The following is a 26,300-nucleotide window of genomic DNA, read 5'->3' on the forward strand; positions in this document are numbered from 1 at the left end:
GCGGTGAAGTCATTCTGTTCCCATAGCAGAACAGCCCCAAAGCCTAATGTTTCTACCTCAATACTTGACTATAGGGATGGTGTTCTTGAGGTCATGGTCAGCATTTTTCTCCCTCCAAACACAGTGAGTTGACTTAATGCCAAAGGGTCCAATTTTGGTCTCGCCTGACCATAGCACTTTCTCCCAAGCCTTATCTGAATTATTTTGATGTTCTTTGGTAAACTAGTAAATGTACAATTGCCTTCTTGAGCAGGGGGATCTTGTAGGCACTGCAGGATTTCAGTCCATTGTGGCTCAGTGTGTTACCAAAGTTTTGCTTGTGGTCTCATCTGCCTTAAGATCATTAACAAGCTCCTCCCATGTAGCCCGGGCCTTATCCCTTACCTTTCTCATGATCATCCTTACCCTATGAGGCAAGATCTTGCACGGAGCTCCAGACCATGGCCAATTGATGGCTGTTTTGTTTTTCTTCCATTCACGAATAATCTCACCAAAAGCTGTCTCCTTCTCACCAAGCTTACTGATGGTCTTGGAGCCCATTCAAGCTTTGTGCAGATCTACAATCTTGACACCTCTTTGGTCTTCCCATTGTTGTGGGAGAGGTTGGAATGGAAAACACAGATTGCGTGGACAGGTGTCTTATACATCCAATCTATGGTAGCCAGAATTCTTGCTGGTTAGTAGGGGGTCAAATACTTATTTCAGTCACTGAAATGCAAATAAATTATATAATGTGTTTTTTTTTTTATACTTTTTGTTTGATTTTCTGTGTCTATCTGTTAAAATAAACCTACCATAAAAATGACAGATCCTTATTTTCTTTGTTTAGTGGGCAAACTTACAAAATCAGCAGGGGATCAAATAAATATTTTTCCCAGTGTATTTCATCCAGTCTAGTTTTGTTTTAGTTTTTTCCTTTTGTTCTATTCCAGTTAATTGTTTCTAATATTTAGTTTTTAGTCTAATATTTAGTTTTTAGAGTCTTTACTTTTGTTCTGTTATCTCTTGTCTTCCTTGTTGTATTTGTGTATGTTTGACATTTTGGTTCCTGCCGTTTCCTGAGTCCTAGCTCCCTGGCCGCAGCTTCTTCTGGCCTAACAGACATTCTGGTGCTTCAAGAGTTACTAAAACAGTGCCAAGCCTGTGGTTCCTTGGGCTTCTACCTAGTCTCATTTGCCACAGAATCTGGAGTTTCTCCTTCCTCTGCCAGCTTGTTTCCTCTGTGACGTTCACTGGCCTATTGTCTGGACTGTTTGCCTGCCTCATCCTTTTGTGTTCCCAGTTCTGTTAATTAATTTTGTTCCCATGTCTGCATCTGGTTTGGACATTATCCTGCTATTTCTTTTTATTTTTTGAGTGGTTAATTAAAATTAAAAGCATTCACAATATTGATCAAAACCTGGTCAATGAATGATATAGAATTTAGGGTTGAGATTTACTCACCTCTTTTTCTGGTCATCAACTGCTCAGCATGAGTGTAAATATTAGAGGGGTTGTATTTTGCACTCTCTTCCATCTGTTTAGTTGTGGCTGACATGGATGATTGGTTGGTTGATGGGTACAACAGGGGCAGTTGGGAAGTGACATCTTGAAATTTCTTCTTTTCTTTCTTAAGCAAGTTCACTAATACACCTGAGAAATGTAAATTAAGGATAATAATCATTTTATAACAAAGAACATTGTTTCATTTTAGAGGTCTGTGTGATACAAAAAGAAACAAATGCAAAAGAGTCATTTTTTAAAATTGTTATTCTTCTCCAATGGGCTGTTAATTGTGATTCAATTACTAATGAGTTGAACTTGAGAACCAGATTTATTTTCAAATCATTTGGACTTTTTAAAATCTGTTTATTACAAAGGTATGACTTAAAAAAGAATCATACAGGCTTGGAATGACATTAAGTTAAATAAATAATGACTTAAATGTTCATATTTTGGTGAACTACTCATTTACAGCTTATACAAACTTTGAATGTATGGTTATCTCAGTATACATTAAGTACATTTACATTCATGTAAACTGTAGAGATTCCAGTATATCTCAAGGTTCTGCCACACTCCACATTTTGATTGTACATTTTGAGCCTCTCATGTTAGGTTAAGCCATACATTTTCCCACGCTGTAATGGGTAAATTACTGTGAACACTAGTGATGTGTGTGTTGGATTTTTTTCCAACTCGCAGGTCCCGCTTTTATGAAATTATTTTGCTTGCCCCAGCCCACCCTGCAAATAAAGTAAAATTTCTTTACCCACCCCAACCTGACACGCGGGTTCCATGGGTTATGAGACGGCCTGCACATAAGGGACATCATGCAAGCTACATTGCTACATAGGCCATCGTATTGTAACCTTATCAAAGAACCTAATAAAATATGAAAATAGATATTCCAAATATTAAATATAGACTATAGGGAATTGCACGCAACATACATGGATTTTTATATATATATTTTTTAATGACCCACCCCAACCCGTCACACGGCATCAATAGTGAACACACAACAGTTTTTGCATTCTGCGAAACAAAGCCTTTGGAGCTCAGAAGTTGTTCTTTGGTTCATTCGACAATATTGTTGTGGTTATGACAAGGTGACAAACATGATTTTTGTTTTGATTGACAATTGCTTATCTTTTGCATGAAATTTTTCTCACTCGTGCTCATCGCAAAAACACCCTGAAAAGATTTTTACTTTGGTTTACACAACCATAATGTCATCATTACAAAATGATGTGCCCCAATGGTGCACGTTGGGTACAATAAATTGAGTAACACCTCAAATTGAGCATCCACCTCATCCTGCATTTTTAGATGACAATAGCATATTTAAGGGTTTATTTTTTTATGCTTTCTTGCTTGTGCTCAGTGGTGCAAATGGAAGAGATTAACTGGTGGGAAAAGTTAAGAAGTTTTGAAGATGAATGTCGGATAATTACCTGCCTAATTTTGAGAAAACAAAATTAATCAATCAGTCCATCAATCAATCACACACTCACTCACCCACTCAATAAAAAATTATCAATTAATAAAAATAATAAATAAGGTTAATAATAATAATAATAATGAAACAAGTTGGCTGTCTAATCAAGCGCATGACGAAAGAGTAAATTTCAATAGAGTATTTAATGCAAAGTCCAGGAGTAATCCAAACTTAAATCCACAACACAGACCAACATCACCAAAACAATACCAGACAGAGAACTGATGGAAACAGGGGACTTATGTCACAAGTCCGTCAGGCTCATCACAGCCCATTCCCTCACCTGAATATTAATCACCAGCACCTGCTTTCGATCCAATCACCCATTCCCCAGCACTATAATAACACTCACCTCAGTCACTCTCACCGTCTGATCTCATGACTTCTCAGCGGAACAATCCTTTGTCAAAGTTACTAGCATTGACGCCTCTAAAACTTATCTCTTGTGCTTACCTTCTCTCCAGTGATCTCCAATCTCCTCCAAGTGGCTCCAGTGCAACGATGCTCCGATACCTCCATTTGCTCACTCCCAGCAACTCTGGGTCACTCCATCCAGCAAGAATACCTTCTGGTTTCAAGCTCTCTCATCCTCCATCCACCTGCATCTCTCCCTCTGTCTCTTTTAATAAAATCCAGTTTTCCACTAACCCTCTGTCGCCAGTCCATTTGTTACAGAAGATCGGAACGAAAGGCTGAGGATAAGCAAACCTGACCCATTCCAGGAACTGATGGATTTGCTGCGGTGTTTACTAAAACCTTTCGCTGTTTCCTCAGCTCCTTCGGCCAGGGCTCATCCACCACAACATCCGGCATCTTCTTCTCCGGCTAACTTCATGAACTCCAGCCCGGTAGTCAGACAGGGTGAGTACAGGGTGATGACGTTGGCCTAGTCAACGCCCCCTCAGTCTTCCAGGACTTTATGCATGAAGTGATCCTGTCGTACCTCAACCACTTCGTCATAGTTTACATCAATTACATCCTCATCTACTCCCAGGCCTGGCCGCACACCGCCAACATGTCAAAACAGTCCTAATCCGGTTACAGGAATTCCATCTCTTCCTCAAGGCCGAGAAATGCACCTTCCATCAGCCTTCGGTTCACTTCCTGGGGTATGTCATCGATAGTTCAGGTATCCACATCGACGAGGGCAAGATCGAAGCCATCACTTCCTGGCCACTCCCATCAACCATAAAATAACTTCAACACTTCTTAGGTTTTGCCAGTTTCTACCATCCATTTATCATGAATTACAGCTCAATCACCAGCCCCATCACTGACCCTCTTTGGTACAAATCAAAGTCTCTGTCTTGGACCCCAGCTGCCACTGAAGCCTTTACTACCCTCAAACAAGCCTTCACCAAGGCCCCCTGTCTTCACCCTGACCCAGACCTCCCTTTGGAGGTAAGGTGGACGGCTCAATCACTGGAGTTGGAGCAGTGCTTTCTCAGCAGCAGGGGACTCCTCCCCAGCTCCATCCATGCACCTTCTTCTCCCAGAAGCTCAGCCCAGTGGAGAAAAATTGCAATATTGGAAACCGGGAGCTACTAGCAATCAAACTAGCTTTGGAGGAATGGCAACACTGGCTCGAGGGAGCTGCTCATCCCTTCACAGTTTTTACTGATCACAAGAAATTACAAACCCTCGCCAAGCTCGATAGGCCTTATTCTTCACCAGATTCCACTTTACTATCTCTTAAAGACCCAGCCCTCGCAAGGTAAAAGCTGATGCCCTCTCCCGAATTCACGCATCTGAGGAAAGTACAGACGAGCCACAGACCATAATCCTGACCCAACTCATAGCCAGTCTGATTCAGTGGACCTCTCCGCCAGTCGCATCTGAAGTCCCCCCTCCTGCTACACCAGGCTGTCCCCCCCATACTCAGGTATGTCCCACGGATACAGCGTATCCCGCTTATTCAATTCAATTCAATTCAAGTTTATTGGGTAGCACTTTTTACAATACAAATCATTACAAAGCAACTTTACTGAAAATTATGTCTCTACAATATTTAGTAGTAGCTTATAAGTGGTGACTGTCAGTTTGTGCACGCTTGACAGGATTTTTAGAAAAATTAATACAAGACATAGTTTTGTATAAGACAAATTGCTGTCTAATATAACACCCAGATTTCTTACTGTAGAGGAATTAACAGTACATCAGTCGGATTCTTGTGGCACTTGATATTTTACTGATGATAAATGAGATGAATTCTTCTGAAGCAAGAAGCAGGTCATTTGTAATATTCATGCCACTCATTCCTCCCTAGGTACTGACCACCCAGGGGCTGACACAACTTTCTTGCTGCTGAAGGATAGCTTCTGGTGGGCCAATATGGCAGGAGACGTAAGGAGATTTGTCCAAAAGTCCCTGACATCTTCGCCGTTTGTAAGGTTCACCCACTACCCATCCCAAACCATCCCTGGTCACACCTAGGACCGGATTTTATTACGGACCTACTTTCCTTGGATGGTAATACCTGTATTCTGGTCATTGTTGATAGATTCTCTAAATTCTGCCGGCTCATTCCCATACAGGATCTTCCCACTGCCCTAGAAACAGCAGAGCTCCTATTCAATTGGGTCTTCCGCCAACTTGGACTCCCAGAGGACATAGTTTCGGACCGTGTCCGTGTTTCGGAAGTCCTTTTTCTCACTCCTAGGTGTGACTGTAAGGCTCTCCTCAGGATACCATCCACAATCCAGTGGTCAAACTGAACGGAAGATAAAGGAAGTAGGTCGCATCCTCCGGACCTTCTGCCATGGACACCAGGACTCCTGTAACCAGTTCCTGGGCTTGGCCGAGTACGCCCAAGATTCAATCCGTCAACCATCCATGGGTCTTACACCATTCCAGTGCATGTTTGGTTACCAGCCCAGTTATGGAGATCCTAGATTCCCAGCATCGTGGTGGCAGGTTGCAATACCTCATCGAATGGGAGGGTTATGGCCCCGAAGAACACTCCTGGGTCCCTAGAGACGACATCCTTGACCCTATACTCCTAGAAGAATTCCATAACTTTCACCCACATCGTCCTACTCCCCGAGGCAGAGGAAGACCACCACGTCGTCGGGGTAGTTGGCGCTCAGCAACAGGCCCTGGAGGAGGGGATACTGTCACAAGCCGGTCAGGCTCATTACAGCGCACTCCCTTACCTGGATATTAATCACCAGCACCTGTTTACGATCCAATAACCAATTCCTCTATCAAAGTTACTAGCATTGACTAATCTAAACCTTATCTCTTGTGCTTACCTTCTTACCTTCGTCCAATATCCTCCAAGTGGCTCCAGTGTTTCTCCTGTGCAATGATCCTCCAATACCTCAATTTCCCGATAATGACAAATAATAATACAATATTTTATAATCTTGTCAAAAAGTTAATTAATATTTTCTATAGAAGGAAAAATCTAAAATGAAACTGATACATCAGTCATGCATCCATTTTAACATATTTTCTATAATTCATTATTAATTACCTCTTTTGTGCATAAAAAAGAAGAAAAATTTGACAATGTTTGTCAAAAGTGTTATAACATGTTTGTACTGTGCTCTGAGAGTGAATTAGGCTAATCACATGGTTCAAAATAAAAAAAAATTTCCATCTGTGCAATGCCTTATACATTTTAAGTTTGAAGTTGTTATAAGCAAAACCTGCTTCGTCACGTGAGATCATGATACTGTTTTCACTCACCTTTTCCTTGTGGATAAATTAACCTAAGCTCATATCCTGTATTCCAAGGGCACTGTTGTGCAAAAACAAGTGAGAAAATGGTTGTTCAAAGCACATGCTTGGAAAGTGGCATGTGGAAAGTTAAAACGAGCTATCTATCTATCTATCTATCTATATATATATATATATATATATATATATTAGGGCCGGGACTCGATTAAAAAAAATTAGAGGCTTTGTAATTAATTAATCGAAATTAATCGCATTTTAATCGCATATAAATATTTGACCTAATAACAGTATTTTTTTTCACATGGATTTATAGTATACCATTGAATAATGACTGAATACATAAGCTTAAGCAACAAAATATTGTTTATTTTTGTTCAACCAAGTCTAGCAGACCAGTGCAATTTTTGCCATTAAGTGTAGCAATAGCATATTTAGAAACAATTTAGAAATAGTACATTTCAGAAATTCAGGAAGCTTATAGGTGTTGGAACCTTCTGTAAAGTGTTTTTTTTTTTTTTTATTAAAACACAATACTGTCAATTACATTCAGAACATTGGAAACACTGACTATTAGAAAACATCTCTCTGTTGCTTCAGAGGCCATAACATACTAAGTCCAACTCTCAATAACCTTGGCCAAAACAATAAAGAGTTCAACATAAACTGTTGCACCAACAAAATAATACATAGTTCAACATAAAGTGTAAAGTCCACGCTAGCTGCTATATGTTTTGCTTTGAGGTGATACTTGAGGTTCGATCATGTGCAGCGGTGAAATGCGAAGCGAACTCTAGTAGGTGCTCCGGTATAATCGGTCCCGCCGAAACTCATCCAGTGAGAAACGTTCCGCGGTGCAAAAATACGTTATAAAAAATGCGGGAATTTTTTTTCTGTAATTAATTAATCTGAGTTAACACGTTATTTTTTGTGTAATTAATTAATCTCAATTAACGCGTTAAAGTCCCGGCCCTAATATATACAGTATATATATATATATATATATATATATATATATATATATATATATATATATATTACATACACGCCAGGTTCCACCTCCACTCACTCACAATGCACGTCCTCACCGGAATACTAATCACTTCCACCTGACCCTCATCATTATCCAATCACATCAGCACTATAAATACCACACACACGCACTCAGTCATCGTCTGGTCTCATTCGCGACAAGGTCTTACCTGTATGCTAACTCTAAGGACTAACTCTACCTCTACTCTCCTCTCTCCAGCGAATCCCTGAAGATCCAAGTCTCCTTCGTGTGTGTGTGTGGTACACCTCCCTCCTCTGATGTCTTCACCCATAAAACCACTCACCACTGTTGTGACACTTACTGCTGCTGACATCTCTCTTCCAGTTTCCACCCTCCTCGATTCTTGGTCAGCGGTCAACTTCATCTCTGGCGCCCTCTGCCGTAAAATTCGCTACCACGGCAAAGGAGTCAGCCAAACAAATCCACACAATTACCGTCAGGCTGTTGAGTAGAAGATGTGTGCGTCATAGTGTGGGTCCCATTTCCCTCCAAACCAGACTACTCCCCCATGAGGAGATCCATCTGCTGGTTCTGGAGGAATCCACAGCTGCCTTCATTCTAGGGTGCCCATGGTTGGAGCAGCACAATCCTGTCATCTCCTGGAAAAAGGGCGAAGTCCTGAAGTGGGGCAACTCCTTTTTCAAGAGCTGCTTCTCTGGTTGTCCTGTCCCAGCCAAACCTTCCCCTGCACCTCTTCCAGTTTATTCTACCTCAATAGAGAGCCCAGTTGAAAACCAATCCATTTCCATACCAACCTGCTACATCTTCTGCCCCAAACAGGCTTCCAAGCTGCCTCCACACTGGCCGTGGGACTGTGCTATCGATCTGCTGCCGGGTGAAACAGTGCCTAAAGGAAGGATCTACCCCCTTTTTCATTCCGGAGGAGAAGGCCATGGAGGAATACATCAAGGAGGCGCTGGCCCAGGGTTACATTCGTCCATCTACCTCCCCTGTTGCTTCGAGCTTCTTCTTTGTAGAAAAGAAAGACGGAGGCTTAAGACCCTGTATCGATTATCAGGCTCTCAACAACATAACCATCAAATTCAGATACCCACTTCCCCTCATCCCAGCTGCCTTGGAAAATCTCGTGGTGCCACTGTCTTCTCCGCAACGCCTACAACCTCATCCGGATACGAGAGGGGGACGAGTGGAAAACCGCCTTCATAACCCCTACTGGCCACTACGAGTATTGTGTGATGCTGTATGGACTTGTTAACGCAAAGACCCCCGTCTTCCAGGATTTTATTCATGAGGTGCCCAGGGAGTTCCTCCATAAGTTCGTCCTCATCTACATTGATGACATCCTCATATACTCCTGGAGCTTATAGGAATATTGACGCCACGTTGCGGAGGGACTGCAAGCCTGAGGGCCTTTCAGCTCTACCTCAAGGCCGAGAAATGCTCATCAGCCCTCAGTGCAGTTCCTTGGGTACAACATCAGCAGCAGTGGCATCCGGATGGACGAGGGGAAGGTGAACGCCGTTCGAAATTGGTCCACTCCTGCCATCATCAAAGAACTCCAACGATTCCTTGGCTTTGCCAATTTCTATAGACGGTTCATCCAGAACTACAGTACCATCACCAGCCCTCTCACTAGTCTCCTCCGAAACAAACCAAAATCACTCTCTTGGACTCCTGCCACCACAGAGGCCTTCAACGCCTTCAAAGAGGCCTTTTTCGACCGCTCCACTCCTGGTCCATCCTGAATTCTGGAGTTGTTTTATGAACTTCCCATTCCTGTATTTTTACACCTTTTTGATTATCACTTTCTTTGAACTGTATATACACTGGTGGACACTTTTACATTGGAACTTGAAACTGCCATCCACTCTTCTGAGCTAATGTCAACCAACTGTCGATGTGGTTGTGTATGCGAATCCCCTTGAATTACGGATGAGACACCTTCAGTCGCCTAATTCAATGGTTCAAATGACGCAAATCTAAAATAGGACGCCACCCTCCACCCTCCATCTGGATTCTATAGCATCACTCTACAGTGTGCAGGACCTACCAGGACATTTTTGTCAACTAAGGGAATCAGGCTCTCGAGACTGACCATTTTGGTGTAATTGAAGCAGCTAGACCGAAGTATCTAGCTGCTCTAGATACTTCTGTTGAGGCAGAGAGCCTTTTAGCTCTTAGTACCGCTACTTTCCAGACGGTAACTGAGAAAATCACTCCTGGAAGACTGCTGTGCCCTGGAACACTGGCAGGATTGGCAGATCGATCTCCTGAGGGCACTGAGGAGAGAAAGGCACCTTGTAATGCGGTGAACATCGCTCTATCCCAGAGGGGCCCATCAATCTTGTGCCACGGCATCAGGACTCTCATAACTGAAGTCTCCTATTGAAAATGATGGCCCTCAGACTTGTATTGTCTGCTAGGACTCTCGAGATTGGCCTCTGGTGTAATTTAAGCTGCTAGCTCAGTGCCCTGAAGAGGCACATGGGCAGGGGATGGCCCAACTAGCTTTCCTAGAGACATCTGTGGAGGTAGTGAGCATCTTAGTACCACTATGTTTCCGGGCGGTAGCTGAGAGAAGGGAGAACGCTGTGCCCTGGAACACCGGCAGGGTTGGCAGATCTTCTGAGGGTACTGAGGAGAGACGGGCAGTGAGTGACATGGTGAGAGGCTCAACACCTCTTCCATATGCAGAGCCTTAGTAAAAGCGAGGCTGGCACCAGGGGAAACGCTAGTGAAAGCTCCCTCCTCAAATAAAGCCCTCTGAGGGCGAAGCAAGGCAGTAACAAAATGCTTGCAATGCGGGCAGTCAGCTCCCTCGAGACAACTGTGTGAACAGCCAGAACGCTGCCTACTCACCTAAATACTTCTCTTGACTGAAGCTTTGACATAATAGAGCTTATAAGTGGACAAACAACATTAAACAAGACTCAAAAACAAATAGCAACTGACACATACACAAACTTCTTGCTGAATGACAAAAAACTGACACCAGTTTCACAGCACATGCTTTAAAGCTTCCTGGTCGCTACGTCACCCCATCCGTGATGTCTTGCCCATACATTGGAGTAATTACGCCACGCCTTCTCGTTTGGCTCTCAACAAAAGCATTTTCTCTCCCTCTCCTGCCCCTTACCTTCACTGCTTTGCTCCTCTCATCTCGTTTACTGTCTACTGTCTTATAATTTGAGAGACTCTCTCTGCACTGCTCTCCAAACTAAAAAATCACGGATTTGATAAACTGGTCTCTCAATGTAATTAACACCATCTTCTCAACGAGAAGCTTGGGTTCGGGGGAACCTGACTGACCTACTGGAAAGTTCGTAGCTGGTTACATGTGGAGGCTTGGGAGAGGTGGCGGGTTGTGTGTCTGGCGGCTCTTTCCATGGAGGACACTGAATATATCTACCTGTTCGCAACCATGATAACAGGTCTTCTCCTGATTGTATTAGGCATTGCCCTGGTTTATCAAGGAATTCAGAAAATGGTAACAGCTGTCCAAATCCTCACAATGCTGCCCATCATGATTGGAGCAGTGGGCAGAGCAGTCAGCACTGAGACTGGGACTATTAACCACCATATGGATAACATCACGGAGAAGCTTACGGCTTTGCAAAGACAAATGGATCGATTCGGAGACCAGAATTGACTAATTGAGTGGTTGTGTATATTGGAATGTGGTTACTCGCCCCAAGAACAAACAATCCCAAACTTATCTGCTTTTGGCTGCTGTTGGCCAGTCTAACAAGCAGGTCTGTGACCAGCACGGGATGGCTGCAGGATCGGATGGCTGCTTGCCTGTGCTGGGCTACCTCCACCCCCTACTGCCCTCCCCTTTTGCAAGTCGTGAGTTTTCATGCTGCTCTGATTATGTGCTTATGTTGCTGAGGTGTTTTTTCCTGTTCCCACACTACTCCCCACAGGAGCATGGTCTGGTTGTTGTTGTTTTTTCTCCTCCCCTCTCCCTCATGTTATGCTGTATTTCTTCCTCAATCCCCTGTACTGCATTTTGTTGCCTTGTACCTTACATGTGCAATGACAACAAAGTTGAATCTAATCTAATCTAATGTGTTTCAGTGGGTGGTCACACTGAAGGTGTTCCCAAAGTGTTTAGATGGAGCTCGAGTTCCTGAAGAGGATGTGGATATTTGAAAGCACCAAAAACAAACATGCCCATAACCATAACAGGACCTTGCCCCTATTTTGATAACTCCACCCCACACGTACAACACGTTGTGGTGACTGCAAGGAAGCAGGTCATGTTCAGCACCATGGACAGTACCATCAGTGCCACCCTGTGATGTTCAGGACCAGGGATAGCTCCTCCAAAACAGATGTTCACAGTTTCTCTTCTGATAGGGAGCATCAGTTGCAGGCTATTGGGCACAATCAGCATCCACACAAAAGGGAGCAAAAAAGTCACAGTAAGAGAGGAGGATGGGAACTGAGCAGTAACAAAGTGCTGAAGATTCCACAGCCCAAGCACTGGACCAGTCCTAAGCAAACCATGCTCTGGAGAACAAAGGCCTAGTGAAGGACGTGAGTAGCCTGAACCACCTTGACTAATCATACATCTCTCTCTGCCTTCCCTCCAGAAGTAAAGTTGATGCAACCAGTAGGGACTTGGGAAAGAAGAAATACCTGAGTTACAGTTTCCTCTAGTTTCCCTTCACCCATTCCTTATAAGAAAATAAAGAAAGTTAAATTTTGCTCCACAGAAAGTCTGCCTGGTGAATTTATTCATTGGACATCCTAAATTAATGCACCCCAATCTTGTGTGTGAAGGCTACAACATATGAATAATGGCTACAGTGGTTTAGGCAGTAATGCATTGGGCACGGAGAACTAGCTTGTATGCAACTGTTCGTGTTCGAGTCTGGCTTTTGCTGAGCCTGTTGTTCTCACTTTTCCCATCACATTAAAAAAAAAATCTAAAAGTAGAAGTGCCTAATGAGTGTTTAATAATGATAAATCTATTTATAATTTGAATAAATATAATAATTTACAATCTGTTATTATTGCATCCTGTTAATGTACAACAATACTGGTGCAAATAGGCCTAATATGTGTATGCCAGTATAAATAGCATCTAATTGTTATTTACACTTAGCCAGTTGCAAAGAACTGCTTACTTTTACATAGTAAATGGAATATATCACGATTTTCACTATGTGTGATCAGAATCTAGAGCTATTTGCACTTAGCCTACTGTAAATAGGGTCTATGTCTAAGAAAGTATGTTAATTCCACTTAAGTGTAAATCGCTGCTGTCATATTTTTCTTACTCTATTGGCAGATCATTTGTAAAATAAGAAAAATACACTTGCATTATAATTATTATATTATCATTTATTATTATTTTTTTTTTTTACTTGTGAGATACCGTGAAAATGAATAGCTTATTAGTTCGATAACATAACGAGAACTCAGAGTTTCCCATCTCAGAGTAAGTCAACTCAGAGTTCAAGTTTTAACTCAGAGTAGGTTGAACCTCCTTACTTTGTCCTTCGAAAATGCTCTTCAGAAACCTACGTGTGAAGTCAGGGACACAATGTCCATTTTTTTATACAGTATATGGATCCCACATTGTGGTCAAAAGTGTTTTTCAAAAATCACTTAGTGAACCTTTAGTATAGTCCATGTGACATCAGTGGTTTAACTGTAATTTTAAAGGTACAATAATACTTTTTTTTTGTGCACAAAAAAAAAATAAATAAATAATGACTTTATTCAAAAATTTCTTCTCATCTCTTCAAACTTCTACATTTGTGTGCATTCCTCTGCTTGGCATATTTTTCATATTTTTTTCATTAAAAATATTTTCATTATTGTTGATAAGATACAGTGGTCAAGAACACTAATTTTCCCAGAAAATGTGAAACACAAACAAATCCTTCATCACATTAATGAATAAGTATTATTACAAAATTGGGGGAAAATAGTTGTACAAACTTATATCTATCTGGTTGTTTGACAGGAAAAAAAAAAGTGGTTCAGTTATTTTTATTTGAACCAACTAATTTTCATTCATTTGAATAATATTTTTAATTATTCATAATTTGAGTAAAGGATACTGATCTCATTATCACGGTGGGTCAACATGTCCCGCAGCTTCTGGACTTCTGCATATGATTTTCTTTGCTCTTCATCAGAGACACTCATTAAAGGAGTGCTGTCTTTACTCATTCCATTTTGAGCACAGGATCCCTCTCGTACCCTCACCTGGAAAGAAAGGAAACCTGTTTGAATGTTGGAGAATAACTTGCATGTAGCTTGAATGTAGTCTCCTTTTTATTTTAGACAATAAGATTGTAAGCATTTTTTATTTATTTTAAAGATGAAAAAAAGTATTGTTCAGGGCACACAACAAAAATACTGACATTCCACAGTGGTTCTGTTGCAAAAACTATTTTAAATGTTAAGTGAACAAGTCTAACACAAATCTAACAACGTGTTATTTGTGCTTGCTGTTGCGCCTCAGTTCGAATGGCACATGAAGTCCTCTCTTGTATTGTATGAAGATATCTACTTCCTCCTGGCTGAACTTCTTCCAAATTAAGTTTGCCATGTCTTCATTCCCTGGGCCTCAGACCCTGCCATCTGCTTCCACACTGAGGTGACCAGTGATTTTAAATACTCTGAGAGACAGCAGTTTGCCCTGGGACCACAGGAGGATCTAGTGCACCAGTCTGCATAGAAGTTGTGACCTCAGACCCCCAATGATTTATGTATGAAACTTGTCTGTGCAGTGCAGAGTTCTGTGAGAAAGTACCCTAGAGTTAGAATTACAGCCACCCAACCGGTAATGGAAGCATCTTTCATTAACTACTTTCAATGACACAATGCCCCAGCATAGGTCCTTGGGACATATAGCAAGATTTCTTCCACATCATCAAAGACTGAAATTATCTGCACATAAACTTGATTGTGGAAAATCATAACCATTCTCCCTCAGCCTCAAAATCAATGCATGATGCAAAACATTAGGGCTGGAATCACATGAGGAGAAAGGTTTTTTTCCACAACCTCAAAGCCTTGGTGTGGAGGTCTAGAAGTAATTGTAAGCCTCAACATAGACATTGTAATCTGCTCATCAGCAAGTGCTCATTTAGCTTACTTATTCGACAGGCATCTCAGCTGCTCCCTACCAGCGTACCCAAAGATCGTGTGAGTGTCCCCACCCATGAAATAATGTGTGCAGCCAGGGAAGCATAAATGCATTGAACTGCTTCACACTCACAATTTCTTTTTTCTTTTTATACAGTACACCAACAAGGTTGTGTTTACACAGAGAACTTGCCGAAAAGCAAGTTTATAGCTTCTGCGGCATGCCAACACGCAACACAGTGCCAATCAAAACTCGAGAAGTTGCATATATGCTCTCATACACCAGTCACAATGATGACATTCCCTACAGTAGGGATGTCAATGTCGGTCAGAGGGGTATTCCAAAAAGCAGGTTATGGGACATACCCAGGCATGTTTGAGGATAAGCGAGCAGATAACCTCAGCTTTCCAAAGTCAGAGGTTACTTTCAGGGTATGTAAGTGACAATACTAAGTTGCTCTCTGGAGATAGTGGAGATAATGTTCCAGGGACAGTTCACTTCAGCGCTATCAGCAAATGCATGATCAACGCATCATCATCTGACGAACCTTGAGCTGTGACAGCACAATATTATAATATATTAGTACAATACAGTTAGGTATATAGCCTACTATATATATATATATATATATATATATATATATATATATATATATATATATATATATATATATATATATATATATATATATATATATATATATATATATATACATACACACACACATACACACACACATACATACAGGTGCTGGTCATATATTTAGAATATCATCAAAAAGTTGATTTATTTCACTAATTACATTCAAAAAGGGAAACTTGTACATTATATTCATTCATTACACACAGACTGATATCTTTCAAATGTTTATTTCTTTTAATTGATAATAATTTTTGATGATTATAATTGACAACTTAGGGAAAATCCCAAAATCAGTATTTCAGAAAATGTGAAAATTACTTAAGACCAATACAAAGAAAGGATTTTTAGAAATCTTGGCCAACTGAAAAGTATTTAAAAGAAAAGTATGAGCATGTAGAGCACCAATACTTAATTGGGGCTTCTTTTGCCTGAATTACTCCAGCAATGCAGCATGTCATGGAGTCAATCAGTATGTGGCACTGCTCAGGTGTAATGAGAGCCCAGGTTGCTCTGATAGTGGCCTTCAGCTCTTCTGCATTCTTGGGTCTGGCACATCACATCTTCCTCTTCACAAAACCCCATAGATTTTCTGACAGCTGAAAGTGCTCTAACTAGCTTGAAGTAGTTTCCTACTTCAGTGTGTTGCAAACATAATTGTTGGGGCTTGGAGAACAATCCTTAGAGAGAAAATGAAGGAGAAGTAATCCTAGGAGTATATCCTGCATGGAGTGGAAGTTATCCAGCAAGGCGGGGTCCAAGATGTCGTTGCGTGGGACCTAGGAACGTTCTTCTGGACCGTATCCTTCCCAGTCCACTAAGTATTCCAGTTGTCCACCATGCCACCGGGAGTCCAGGATGTCCTTGACCGAGTTGGCTGCATCGTCATCTAGGAGGAGAGGAGGGGGGGGGGGGGGGGGGGGGCTTCAGTCTCACCAGGTTCTGTGGAGGGAAGAACAGAAGGATGGTGAGGTTTAAGGAGTGAGACATGGAAAGTTGGGTGAATCCGGTACTCAGGGGGAAGTTGAAGTTTGTAGGTGACTGGATCCCAGACCCTCTCGATCTCCCGGAACCAATAGTCGACCGCGGGAACATCTGAGGGCTCTCCAGACCAGGGGAATAGAGGTGGTTGGTAGCCGAGTACGCACTGGAAGGGTGTGAGTCCGGTGGTGGGTTGACGGAGGGAGTTCTGTGCGTACTCGGCCCACCCCAGGAATTGGTTCCAGGAGTTCTGGTGGCCGTGACAGAAGGTACGGAGGAAGCGTCCGATCTCCTGGACCACTCTTTCCGTCTGCCCGTTGGACTGCGGGTGGTAGCCGGAGGACAGGCTGATGGTCACACCTAGGAGGGAGTGAAACGCTCTCCATACCCGGGAGATGAACTGGGGGCCCCGATCCGACACAATGTCCTCTGGAATGCCGAAGTACCTGAACACATGGTTAAACATCAGTTCTGCCGTTTCCATGGCAGTAGGGAGACCCTATCCACAATTATCAGAATACAGGTATTGTGGTCATAGGGTGGAAGGTCCGTTATGAAATCCACCCCTAGGTGTGACCACGGGCGGTTGGGAATGGGCAGAGGATGAAGTTTGCCAGATGGTAGATGGCGAGGACTTTTTGACATGGCGCAGCTGGTACATCCACTCACGTACCTTCTGACATCCGAGGCCATGTTGGGCCACCAGAAGCATTCCCGTAGCAATGAGAGGGTTCCATTGACCCCCGGGTGACCAGTGCCAGGTGATGTATGGGTGGAGTGGATGAGGGGAGTGCGCTGTGTCCTAGGGATGTGTTGGAGACCTGAGATCAGGTGGTGATGGTTAGAACTCAGGTGAGGGTGTGCGCCGTGATTGTGTGGAGGTGGAACCTGGCGTGTTTGTAACACTAGAAAAGTAATGGGTTGAAAGTCACATGTCTTTGAGTTTCTATTTCAAATCCGAATAAGATTCATGAAAAATGAGAATCCTGCAAATATTTTTATGAGACTATGTCTAGATCCCCCACCCCCATAAATATATATAAAAAATACCAACTGCATTAAAGACTTCTACAAACTTAGTCGTTAAACATACCACTGCATAGTTTTTTTTAAAATTATAAAACACTAGACAGAATGTAAGTGATTTATCTGAGCACTAGAAAAATACAATAAGAATATTTTGAGTAAAAAAGATAATAAAGAAAAAAAAAAGATGTAACTTTTTATGCCAATTACAGAGAATCCTGAGATTGCTAGAAATGCAGCATTTACAATGAATTACAATGCAAATAAGTGCTGATAGCCACTTGTACAGATGGTAATAACACAAATGCGCCATAAAATAAATAATCCACTCTATCTATTCATATAGTGTAACACCACGCCAGCAGAGGGAGCCCTCATCGGAGTATTGACTGTTCACCACTCCCTCTGCTTCTACAGTCATTTCCTGTTTGGGACTATTTAACATGTGCTAGCATGATCCTTTACTGCGAAGTATTGCCAGTTAACCTGCCTTACCAAGTGTTTTCCTTGTGAGTATTCTGACTGCCTGTTTGATCATGATTCTGCCTGTTACATCGTTCACGTCTCTTGGATTGCCCCTTTGGATTTATTGCTTGATTGGACTGATGTTTGTGCTTGACCTGTTCACCTGCCTACTCATCTCTGTCCACTGGATAACCCCTGTGTATGTTGAAAGATCAGACTGCCCTTACGGTACGAAACTCTGCCTGGTTACTCGACTCTGATTGTAAGATCTTCCTTTAATAAATTCCTGCAAATGGATTCACATTCTGCCTCAGCCTCAGCCTCTTCGTTACAGAATACTTCGCCTCAACTGAATCCAGCGGAAGTTTCTAACATGCAAGCGGCATTCGCTTATCAAAGTATTATTCTTAAAGGGGTACCAAGATCAGTTGAGTAAACTTCAAGCAGTCAACTGCACTTGATGAGCTACATCCAGTCACTTCCATCAACCACGCCTAGAGCGGTGAGTTTTGCACTACCCAATAAATTTGATGGTTCAGCTGATAGATGTCGGGGCTTTGTTCGTCAAATGAAGATTTATTTTGACAACCAGGAAGAAAAATTTAATTCTGACAAAAATAAATGTGCAGTCATAATGTCTTTATTGTCTGGGAAGGCGATCGACTGGACTGCAGTTGTTTGGGATACTGACATGAGATTCAGACGATCCTTTGACTATTTCCTGCAACAACTTCGAGAAGTGTTTGAATATCCTGCAGGGGGCAAGGATATATAAACTCAACTTCTGCAAATGTTGCAAGGAACCAGAACAGCCGCAGAGTATGCCATCTTGTTTCGCACCCTCACTGCTCAGAATGGGTGGAATGATGTTTCAGAGAAGCCTCAACACGGATCTCCAGGCAGAGCTCGTATGTAAAGGAGAAAATTCATTGTTTACTGACTTCTTCACGCTTGAAATCAAGATAGATAATTTGATGAGACAGACTCCGCGAGGAAGGTATGTGAAGGAAATACCACCTGTTATCCCGACTGTAATTAAAATGCCCAAAGAACCCATGCAAGTCAACATTACCAAACTTTCGGAAAGTGAACGAGCACGGCGATGCCATATCCATCTCTGTTTCTAGTGTGGTGAAATAGGCCATCGTTGAAAGAGATGTCCACACAAGGCCCAGAAGCCCATTTTGGTAAATATGGAAAACTTGATACTGAATAATCAATCCTTCAATCTTCCCCTTACCTTAAAAACTGAAGAACTTTCCATCTCATTGACCGCAATGATCGACTCCGGAGCAGCATTAAATCTCATTCATGAAGATATATTCAAGAAGTATTTACCGTCCAACCATGTAACCCACCCATTAAGATCAAGGCCATCAATGACACAGCAATTGGAACAGCTACGTGAAGCAAGGATTTACACCAAATTAGACTTACGAAGCATACAACCTCATACAACCTGCATACAACCTCATTCGCATCAAGGAGGGTGACGAGTGGAAGACTGCCCTTCTCACCACTAGAGGGCACTATGAGTATCAGGTCATGCCGTATAGACTTGCCAACGCACCTGCTGTCTTCCAGTCTTTCATAAACGAGATCTTCCGGGACCTGCTTAACCAGTACGTAATTGCTTACATTGATGACATTCTCATCTACCCCAAGTCTGAGGCAGAACAAGCTGACCATGTCCAGAACATCCTCACTCGGCTCCTGAAAAATCACCTGTACGTCAAGGCAGAGAAATGTGAGTTTCACGCCAAGCAGACATCATTCCTGGGTTATCACATTAGTCATCAAGATGGACGAGGCCAAGGTCAAGGCTGTAATGGAGTGGCCCCTACCTTCCACAATCAAGGAACTTCAGAGATTCCTGGGATTTGCTAACTTTTACCGAAGGTTCATTAGAAACTACAGCATGGTTGCAGCACCACTGACATCACTTCTCAAGGGGAAACCCTCCAAGCTCAGGTGGAGTGAGGAGGCTAATCAAGCATTCAATGTCTTAAAAGTTTAATTTACCATGGCAACTATCCTCAAGCATCCTGACCCCAACTTACCATTCATCATGGAAGTAGATGCCTCGGACTCAGGCATTGGGGCCGTACTCTCTCAGCGCCATGGTCAACCGGTTAAACTGTACCCTTGTGCATTCTTTTCCAGGAAGTTAACGGCATCCGAACAAAACTATGGTGTAGGGAATAACTCCTGTCTATGAAAGCAGCGATAGAGCAATGGAGTCATTGCTCGAGGGAGCAGTCCACCCGTTCCAAGTGATTACTGATCATAAAAACCTGGAGTACATTAAAGGTGCAAAACGACTCAACCCTTGCCAAGCTCGATGGTCCCTCTTCTTCACTCACTTCCAATTCTCAGTGACTTATCGCCCAGGAAGCAAAAACAGTAAGGCAGATGCTCTGTCCAGGCAGTATGATCTCCTCATTGACAACAAATCCCCAGAATACACTGTTCCTCCATCAGTAATCATTGCCCCAATTCCTTGGGATATCATGGAGGAGATCCAACGGGAACAGATCCAAGACCCAACTCCTACCAACTGCCCCCCTAACATCCATTACATTCCACAGGGTCTGCGCCCCAGGGTTATTCAGTGTGTTCACTTCTCAGTCAGCTCTGGCCACCAAGGTATTTCCCACACTCCTGTTACATAACTCATACTGGTGGCCTTCAATGTCCGTGGACAGTAATAGCATGCTGATTTGAGCTGAGCCTGATTTGCACTGAAACAGATGGTAATCATGCAGATACATTCACATTCAACATAAAAGACACTTTCACATATATAAAAACTGTTGAAAAATAAACTAAGAAAAGGGCGATTGATATAAGTTCCGCCTCCATCAGCTGACAGGTGCGTCATAGCGTGTCACAAGCCATCACGAGAGCGCCAGAATTCAAATATACTATCTTTCATTCACTTTTTTGTTTTGTGGATTTGTCTGATTGTGACACTGTATGCTGCAAAACCATGCCATTTTTTTAATACCAAGACGCAGTTTCTTATCGTGAGTTATTCCACAACAGACACAAACAGTTCTGTCGCTGAAGAACTGAAATGTAAACAAAGGAATTATGAACCATATTACAACGTTATTGCTTCATGAGATGTTGTTCAGTTGACCCTTACCTTTCTAACTAAACTGGGATTTACAGCTGTGGATCTGTTATTACAATGAATCTGGTATGTAATGCGTTTCCATTATTCATGTTTTGAAGTGTTCTGCTTACACAAATGTAGCAAATACGGTCTTTGTAAACTTTCCATTGAAAAACAGCGATCCTTAATCGATCCTGGGGCTTAGATCTTTATAATGATGTATAGTTTTTAAAGATTAAATTTGTCCTGTTTCATTTAATCTCTTTTTAAACACTGACAAGGTGCGAGTTGAGGGTGTTGAGGACGCCCGCGTCGTGGTGCAGGCTAACAGGTTAAGGTCAGGCGAATTTGCTGGCCAATTAAGAACAGGGATACCATGGTCCTTAAACCAGGTACTGGTAGCTTTGGCACTGTGTGCAGGTGCCAGGTCCTGTTGTAAAATTAAATCCGCATCTCCATAGAGTTGGTCAGCAGCAGGAAGCATGAAGTGCTCAAAAAACTTTCTGGTATATGGCTGCGTTGACTTTGGACCTAAGAAAACACAGTGGACCAACACCGGCAGATTACATGGCACCCCAAACCATCACTGACTGTGGAAACTTTAGACTGGACCTCAAGGAATGTGGATTGTGTGCCTCTCCTCTCTTCCTCCAGACTCTGGGACCCTTTACTTTCATCAGAGAACATAACTTTGGACCACTCAGCAGCAGTCCAGTCCTTTTTCAAGCGAGACACTTCTGACACTGTCTGTTGTTCAAGAGTGGCTTGACACAAGGAATGTGACAGATAAAACTTATGTCTTGCATACGTCTGTGCGTAGTGGTTCTTGACGCACTGACTCCAGCTGCAGTCCACTCTTTGTGAATCTCCCCCACATTTTTGAATGGGTTTTGTTTCACAATCCTCTCCTGGGTGCAGTTATCCCTATTGCTTATACACTTTTTTTCTACCACATCTTTTCCTTCCCTTCGCCTCTCTATTAATGTGCTTGGACACAGAGCTCTGTGAACAGCCAGCCTCTTTTGACTTTTTGTGTCTTGCCCTCTTTGTGCAAGGTGTCAATGGTTGTCTTTTGGACAACTGTCAAGTCAGCACTCTTCCCCATGATTTTGTGGCATACAGAACTAGACTGAGAGACCGTTTAAAGGCTTTTGCAGGTGTTTTGATCAGCTGATTAGAGTATGGCACCAGGTGTCTTATTGAATCTTATTGAATATTTAATCTTTTCACAATACTCAAATTTTCTGAGATACTGAATTTGATGTTTTCCTTAGTTGTCAGTTATAATCATCAAAATTAAAATTTGAAATATATCAGTCTTTGTGTAATAAATGAATATAATATACAAGTTTCACTTTTTGAATGAAATTAGTGAAATAAATAAACTTTTTGATAATATTCTAATTATATGACCAGCACCTATATATATATATATATATATATATATATATATATATATATATATATATATATATATATATAAACTGTATTATATCTAATATGGTGGACGTATGCATCCAGCACTCGAACTAGACACATACAGTATTGTTCAAAATAATAGCAGTACAATGTGACTAACCAGAATAATCAAGGTTTTTCGTATATTTTTTTATTGCTACGTGGCAAACAAGTTACCAGTAGGTTCAGTAGATTCTCAGAAAACAAATGAGACCCAGCATTCATGATATGCACGCTCTTAAGGCTGTGCAATTGGGCAATTAGTTGAATTAGTTGAAAGGGGTGTGTTCAAAAAAATAGCAGTGTGGCATTCAATCACTGAGGTCATCAATTTTGTGAAGAAACAGGTGTGAATCAGGTGGCCCCTATTTAAGGATGAAGCCAACACTTGTTGAACATGCATTTGAAAGCTGAGGAAAATGGGTCGTTCAAGACATTGTTCAGAAGAACAGTGTACTTTGATTAAAAAGTTGATTAGAGAGGGGAAAACCTATAAAGAGGTGCAAAAAATGATAGGCTGTTCAGCTAAAATGATCTCCAATGCCTTAAAATGGAGAGCAAAACCAGAGAGACGTGGAAGAAAACGGAAGACAACCATCAAAATGGATAGAAGAATAACCAGAATGGCAAAGGCTCAGCCAATGATCACCTCCAGGATGATCAAAGACAGTCTGGAGTTACCTGTAAGTACTGTGACAGTTAGAAGACGTCTGTGTGAAGCTAATCTATTTTCAAGAATCCCCCGCAAAGTCCCTCTGTTAAAAAAAAGGCATGTGCAGAAGAGGTTACAATTTGCCAAAGAACACATCAACTGGCCTAAAGAGAAATGGAGGAACATTTTGTGGACTGATGAGAGTAAAATTGTTCTTTTTGGGTCCAAGGGCCACAGGCAGTTTGTGAGACGACCCCCAAACTCTGAATTCAAGCCACAGTACACAGTGAAGACAGTGAAGCATGGAGGTGCAAGCATCATGATATGGGCATGTTTCTCCTACTATGGTGTTGGGCCTATTTATCGCATACCAGGGATCATGGATCAGTTTGCATATGTTAAAATACTTGAAGAGGTCATGTTGCCCTATGCTGAAGAGGACATGCCCTTGAAATGGTTGTTTCAACAAGACAATGACCCAAAACACACTAGTAAACGGGCAAAGTCTTGGTTTCAAACCAACAAAATTAATGTTATGGAGTGGCCAGCCCAATCTCCAGACCTTAATCCAATTGAGAACTTGTGGGGTGATATCAAAAATGCTGTTTCTGAAGCAAAACCAAGAAATGTGAATGAATTGTGGAATGTTGTTAAAGAATCATGGCGTGGAATAACAGCTGAGAGGTGCCACAAGTTGGTTGACTCCATGCCACACAGATGTCAAGCAGTTTTAAAAAACTGTGGTCATACAACTAAATATTAGTTTAGTGATTCACAGGATTGCTAAATCCCAGAAAAAAAAAATGTTTGTACAAAATAGTTTTGAGTTTGTACAGTCAAAGGTAGACACTGCTATTTTTTTGAACACACCCCTTTCAACTAATTGCCCAATTGCACAGCCTTAAGAGCGTGCATATCATGAATGCTGGGTCTTGTTTGTTTTCTGACAATCTACTGAACCTACTGGTAACTTGTTTGCCACGTAGCAATAAAAAAATATACTAAAAACCTTGATTATTCTGGTTAGTCACATTGTACTGCTATTATTTTGAACAATACTGTACAATTAAGCTTTTCCTGCTGAGGAGGGCAGAAGGCCTGCAGCACTATCGGTTGTGGCGTGACAGAGGGGACTTTAGGAACATAACCTGCTCGAGGGAATAAGAATGCTTTGGCCATGCCGGGCACAAAGTCGAGGAAGGTAGGGGCCACTGAGAGGGCCTGAAGATCTCCAACTCTCTTTAGAGAAGTAATAGCCAGTAGCAAGGCAGTCTTAAGGGTCAGATGTCTATCTGAAATATGTTGAATCGGCTCGATTGGAGCTTTACAAAGAGCCTCTAAAACCACAACCAAGTCCCAGGGGGAAACACGGGACTGTACTGGAGGCCTCAGCCTCAGTGCCCTGCGGAGGAAACATGTCACTAAGGGGTGTCTGCCTACTGTCTGGCCACCGAAGGGACATGGTAGGCTGCAAAGGCCGCAATGTAAACTTTTAAGGTGGAGTGCGTTAACCCTGAGAACCTGGCTTGTAGAAACTCCAGGGCCCGTATTCATAAAGGTTCTAAAAATCCTCTCAGAAAACTCTTAATTTAGCTTAAAAACTTTTACGTAAGAGTCTTAGCTTAAGAGCGATTCGGGATCGATCTGAGAGCAACTCTGAGTAAGGAAAAGACAAAAACCTTCATCTTAGTGAGGAGGCGGGGTTGACCCCGTTGCTATGTATGACACAATCTTTTGAAGACTGTGATTGGTTGGTTGTCCAAGAAGGAAAAAAGAGTGATTTTAAGTATAGGGTCTATTCTATTTCTCACTTTGAATTTACATGCGTAATTATTCCTATTTGACCGTTCTCTCTCTCTCTCTCTCTCTCTCTCTCTCTCTCACACACACACACACACACACACACACACACACACACACATTATATGTGTGTATATAAATAATTTTTTTATTTAGCATGCTTTTAATTTCCTATAAGGCATTTGATTGGCTTAGAATGATAAAAATTGTTTCAATCTTTGCAATTACAGTGATTGAAGTGGTGGTTTGAATGTTGGTTTTAATGTATCAAACATGGAATCAAAACCAAGAAGCCAAACAGTGTTTACTGTTAGCCCAGTTAGTGGATGAACACAAGGCCATTCTTAAAGGTGCCATATGCAGAAATTGAGGTAAAAATATCCATAACATGACCTACACGCATCAAAAGAATGAGAAGAAATAAAGGCGATGATGTCATAAAAAAAATGTCAAGTTATAGTGCTGCAGAGATATCAACCTTAATTAGCATTAGCATTACTAGCCCCGGCCCGGCAGGTGTTGTAATACCAGTTTCGGCCGTGAGAGGCGGTATGCGGGCAACATAACCACCAGCCAACTTGCAACGAATACACGAATAACTCGCAGGGCGTACCTGGACCTGATGTCAATCATGTGGAAAGTACAGCACACTACTTTCAGTTCAGAGAAGAGAGCGGAAGGATAGCTGAAGCCCTTGGCAAAAGACCAACACCCGCTACAGGGAAACAACCGCGCACGGAATCACAAATCAAATCCGATAAGAATACCAGAGTAAACATCGGCACTGCTTTTAATCGCTGGAGACAACTGATGGACCTGAAAGAAATGAGGTTTGACTCCGAACTTGCAAGTTAGATGCTGTTAGTATTTTGCTAGAAGTTTGTTTTATATATTTGTGTATTTGTTTTCGGGAAGTTATAACATAGAAATGTATCGAAGGCTGTTCGATAAACGTGCTAATGTTAGCGATGGCTAACCGTAGCTGCGTTTGATAATTAGCTAGCTATAACTTAACGTTACCCATTTCATTATATAGGGCTGTGCAATGTGCATGTCTTTACTCATGTACATCTCATCAGTAAAGACGCTCCTGTAATTAGGAGTATATCTCCAGTACGTGTGTTCAGATCAGGATTGCCAGGTTTTCACAACAAATCCTGTCCAGTTGCTTCTCAAAACTAGCCCAATCTCGCTTCCAGAAGGTTCCCCGATAAAACATTGCTTCCCGGGGTTAAAATATAGTTTTTTTAGCAGGGTTGCCTTGGTATAATTCACATTTTAGGGGCTAAATATCACGTTATTTGTATTGGGGTCGCTGTGACTTGGCAACACTGGTTGGCATTTCCTACACGGAGCCGTAATTCACTGAAAATCTACACA

At 41.9% G+C, this 26,300-nt stretch overlaps 1 protein-coding gene across 1 annotated transcript in view; it reads right to left on the reverse strand.

Annotated features, from left to right (window-relative positions):
• kif6 (kinesin family member 6) overlaps positions 1–26,300 on the reverse strand; it is a 264,616-nt gene that overhangs the window by 91,057 nt on the left and 147,259 nt on the right. Inside the window, exons 12-13 of the mRNA XM_052620016.1 lie at positions 13,748–13,895; positions 1,444–1,632 (exon numbers count right to left, since the gene is read on the reverse strand). Coding sequence (XP_052475976.1) covers positions 1,444–1,632; positions 13,748–13,895 — 337 coding nt within the window. The remainder of the gene's footprint in view (positions 1–1,443; positions 1,633–13,747; positions 13,896–26,300) is intronic.

The sequence above is a fragment of the Carassius gibelio genome, chromosome A17, assembly GCF_023724105.1.
Source record: "Carassius gibelio isolate Cgi1373 ecotype wild population from Czech Republic chromosome A17, carGib1.2-hapl.c, whole genome shotgun sequence".
NCBI lineage: Eukaryota > Metazoa > Chordata > Actinopteri > Cypriniformes > Cyprinidae > Carassius > Carassius gibelio.